Source organism: Haliotis cracherodii, unplaced genomic scaffold (genome assembly GCF_022045235.1).
Source record: "Haliotis cracherodii isolate W230 unplaced genomic scaffold, xgHalCrac1.p SCAF_18, whole genome shotgun sequence".
NCBI classification, from domain to species: Eukaryota; Metazoa; Mollusca; class Gastropoda; order Lepetellida; family Haliotidae; genus Haliotis; species Haliotis cracherodii.
The window spans coordinates 21,395,692-21,397,995 of record NW_027266273.1 but is presented as its reverse complement, the minus strand read 5'-3'; the positions used below and the strand labels follow the sequence as shown (position 1 = coordinate 21,397,995).

At 40.1% G+C, this 2,304-nt stretch overlaps 1 protein-coding gene across 1 annotated transcript; it reads right to left on the bottom strand.

The window, feature by feature from the left end:
- Nucleotides 1-445: 445 nt before the first annotated feature.
- LOC139465547 (uncharacterized) lies at nucleotides 446-1,213 on the bottom strand. Its single transcript, XM_071247265.1, has one exon. It carries the CDS (start codon nucleotides 1,211-1,213, stop codon nucleotides 446-448), a length of 768 nt encoding a protein of 255 aa, XP_071103366.1.
- Between the last annotated feature and the right edge of the window lie 1,091 nt (nucleotides 1,214-2,304).

The following is a 2,304-nucleotide window of genomic DNA, read 5'->3' as shown; positions in this document are numbered from 1 at the left end:
TACGGTTATAGCGAACTCAAAGGGACCACTTAGTTTAGTTCGTTATAACCGTAGTTCGTTATAAGCAAATTCGTTATATCATTGACAAAAAGCCCCGAGAATGTAATGTTTACCTGACTGACAATTATTTTTTATAAAAGACAATACTGAACAACCTCTCTCTCTCTCTCTCTCTCTCTCTCTCTCTCTATATATATATATATATATATATATATATATATATATATATATATATATGTGTGTGTGTGTGTGTGTGTTACAGGAAACAAGTATAATCAGTGATTAAGTCTAATAAGTCTAATTAGACATAATCACTGAAATTTCCAGTATATATATGTTTTTTGTTTTGAAAGACTTGATTGACATCTAAAATTACATTGCATCTTGGCCTTAAAACATTTGCAGCGATTGGTCTGACACTGTATAGTTCCAACACAATTACACCTTACAAAGCCTTGACCACCACAGAGTCAAGTTGAAAAACTTGACGCAAAGGGAGTGTTCGATCGGTATTGAAATCGTCAGCATTATACAGTTTGGTGACACATACATCAAACTGGTTACGGGAATATTTCCCATTTAGCACACCACCCTTGACTGCAATTGTGAACATGTCATTGTCACTACACTCAATAACTACACCAATTATGTTATTTGGATCACCTCTTCCTCTTTCGACATGGGGGATAGGAACAGTTACATTGTCTCCAACACTTACAGGCCCAAAAACACGTTTGCTGCGTTTCACCATGCGCTGGGCTTGTTCTTCTTGTGCTTCTCTGGCTCTTTTTCTGTTCTGCATGATGCTGTTAAGTTGTGCTGCTACTTGATCTTCCTGGGAGGCGGGCGATGTTTGAGTAGATACTTCTGACGCGTCACTGGCAGCATTGGAAACAGGAGATTCAATGGCCGAAAGTAGATCATCTTCTGACTGCAGTTGCTGAAGAACTTCCTGTGGGAGGGTTGAAGATGCAAGGCCAGTCCGAGCATCAGATCCGAAGAGAGCTGCACATGGTGAGGTTTTGATACCACTGTGGAGACTTGAATTCTTCTGAAACTGGACGAACTTAAGTCCTACAGTCCAATCACTGGTGTCATTGTCTCCAAGCCAAGCAACTAGAATGTCTTTAATGTCACAGTTCGCCCTCTCTACAGAACCTTGGCTTTGGGGATGTCGAGGCTTTCCGTGCACGATCACCAATGAGGGCCACATAAGTTTCAATTCAGTTACAACCTGTGCTGTAAATTCAGATCCATTGTCACTTTGGAGCACACAGGGAGCGCCAAGTAGGAGAAATATGTCCAAAAGTTGATAGGCGACTTGGTAAGATGATCTTGGTAAATCATGATCCACTTATACTGGCCTTGACTCATTGACTGCATGCCGATGAGGTCCACTTGAGCCCTTGAATTAAAGTCCTTGGAAAGAATAGGCTTTTCAAGCAAAATTATCTCAATTTTGACCACGATTAAGAAAGGTGTTTCTTTCGTGAACAAATGGACCATTACTGCCAATCCATGCAACTGTCTTACATTTTCATATTTTGCATAAATAGAAAAATTTGGAGCCAACTCCCCAGAAACACTTATTCCAAACTGAACTAGACCAGAATATCCGAGGTTCGAGCCACGTTGTCTAGTAATCCAGCTCATCAAAAACATGACCTTATGTCAAATTACCCAAGTACGTCTCGTTGTCGATCTTCCCTACATTCTGCGATACATCACTGTCAGTTATCTAAGCACACATATCAATAAATCGATGGTTCATTTTGACTCTTCCTGATCTTTAGAGACCCAAGCCGGGTATTTACATACCCACGCAGACAACACCATCACGCTACCTTTTAAGATGTCTAGCCTTTAGTTTGTGAGCGTCAAGCAAACAGATCCATCGTTACCCGTCTGCTACTTTAAATGTTTCCCATAATAGATTGTTGTTTCCTTACCTTATGATATAGTGTTTTGAGAATGGTGCTTTCCTGTGGGGGCGAATACATATTTATACTACTATTCGTTTGCTACGGAATCATTTTGACTGCACACCAGTGCTGAACATGTCATGTGATGTATGGTGAGCATACAGAGGCAGTGAGATCTCCCCACCTGCATGCAACTGGATCAAGATGCTTCAGGCTCTGAATGCCAAACTTCGAAGGCAGTTTATCATCTGCTCCACAGGACAATAAAATGGTTATGTGGAAACCAATTGAAATTTTTTCCAGTGATAAATATATATATAATGTGCATATGAACGGTGGAATAATGATACGAATATAAAAGAGTGATGAAACGATATTTTCT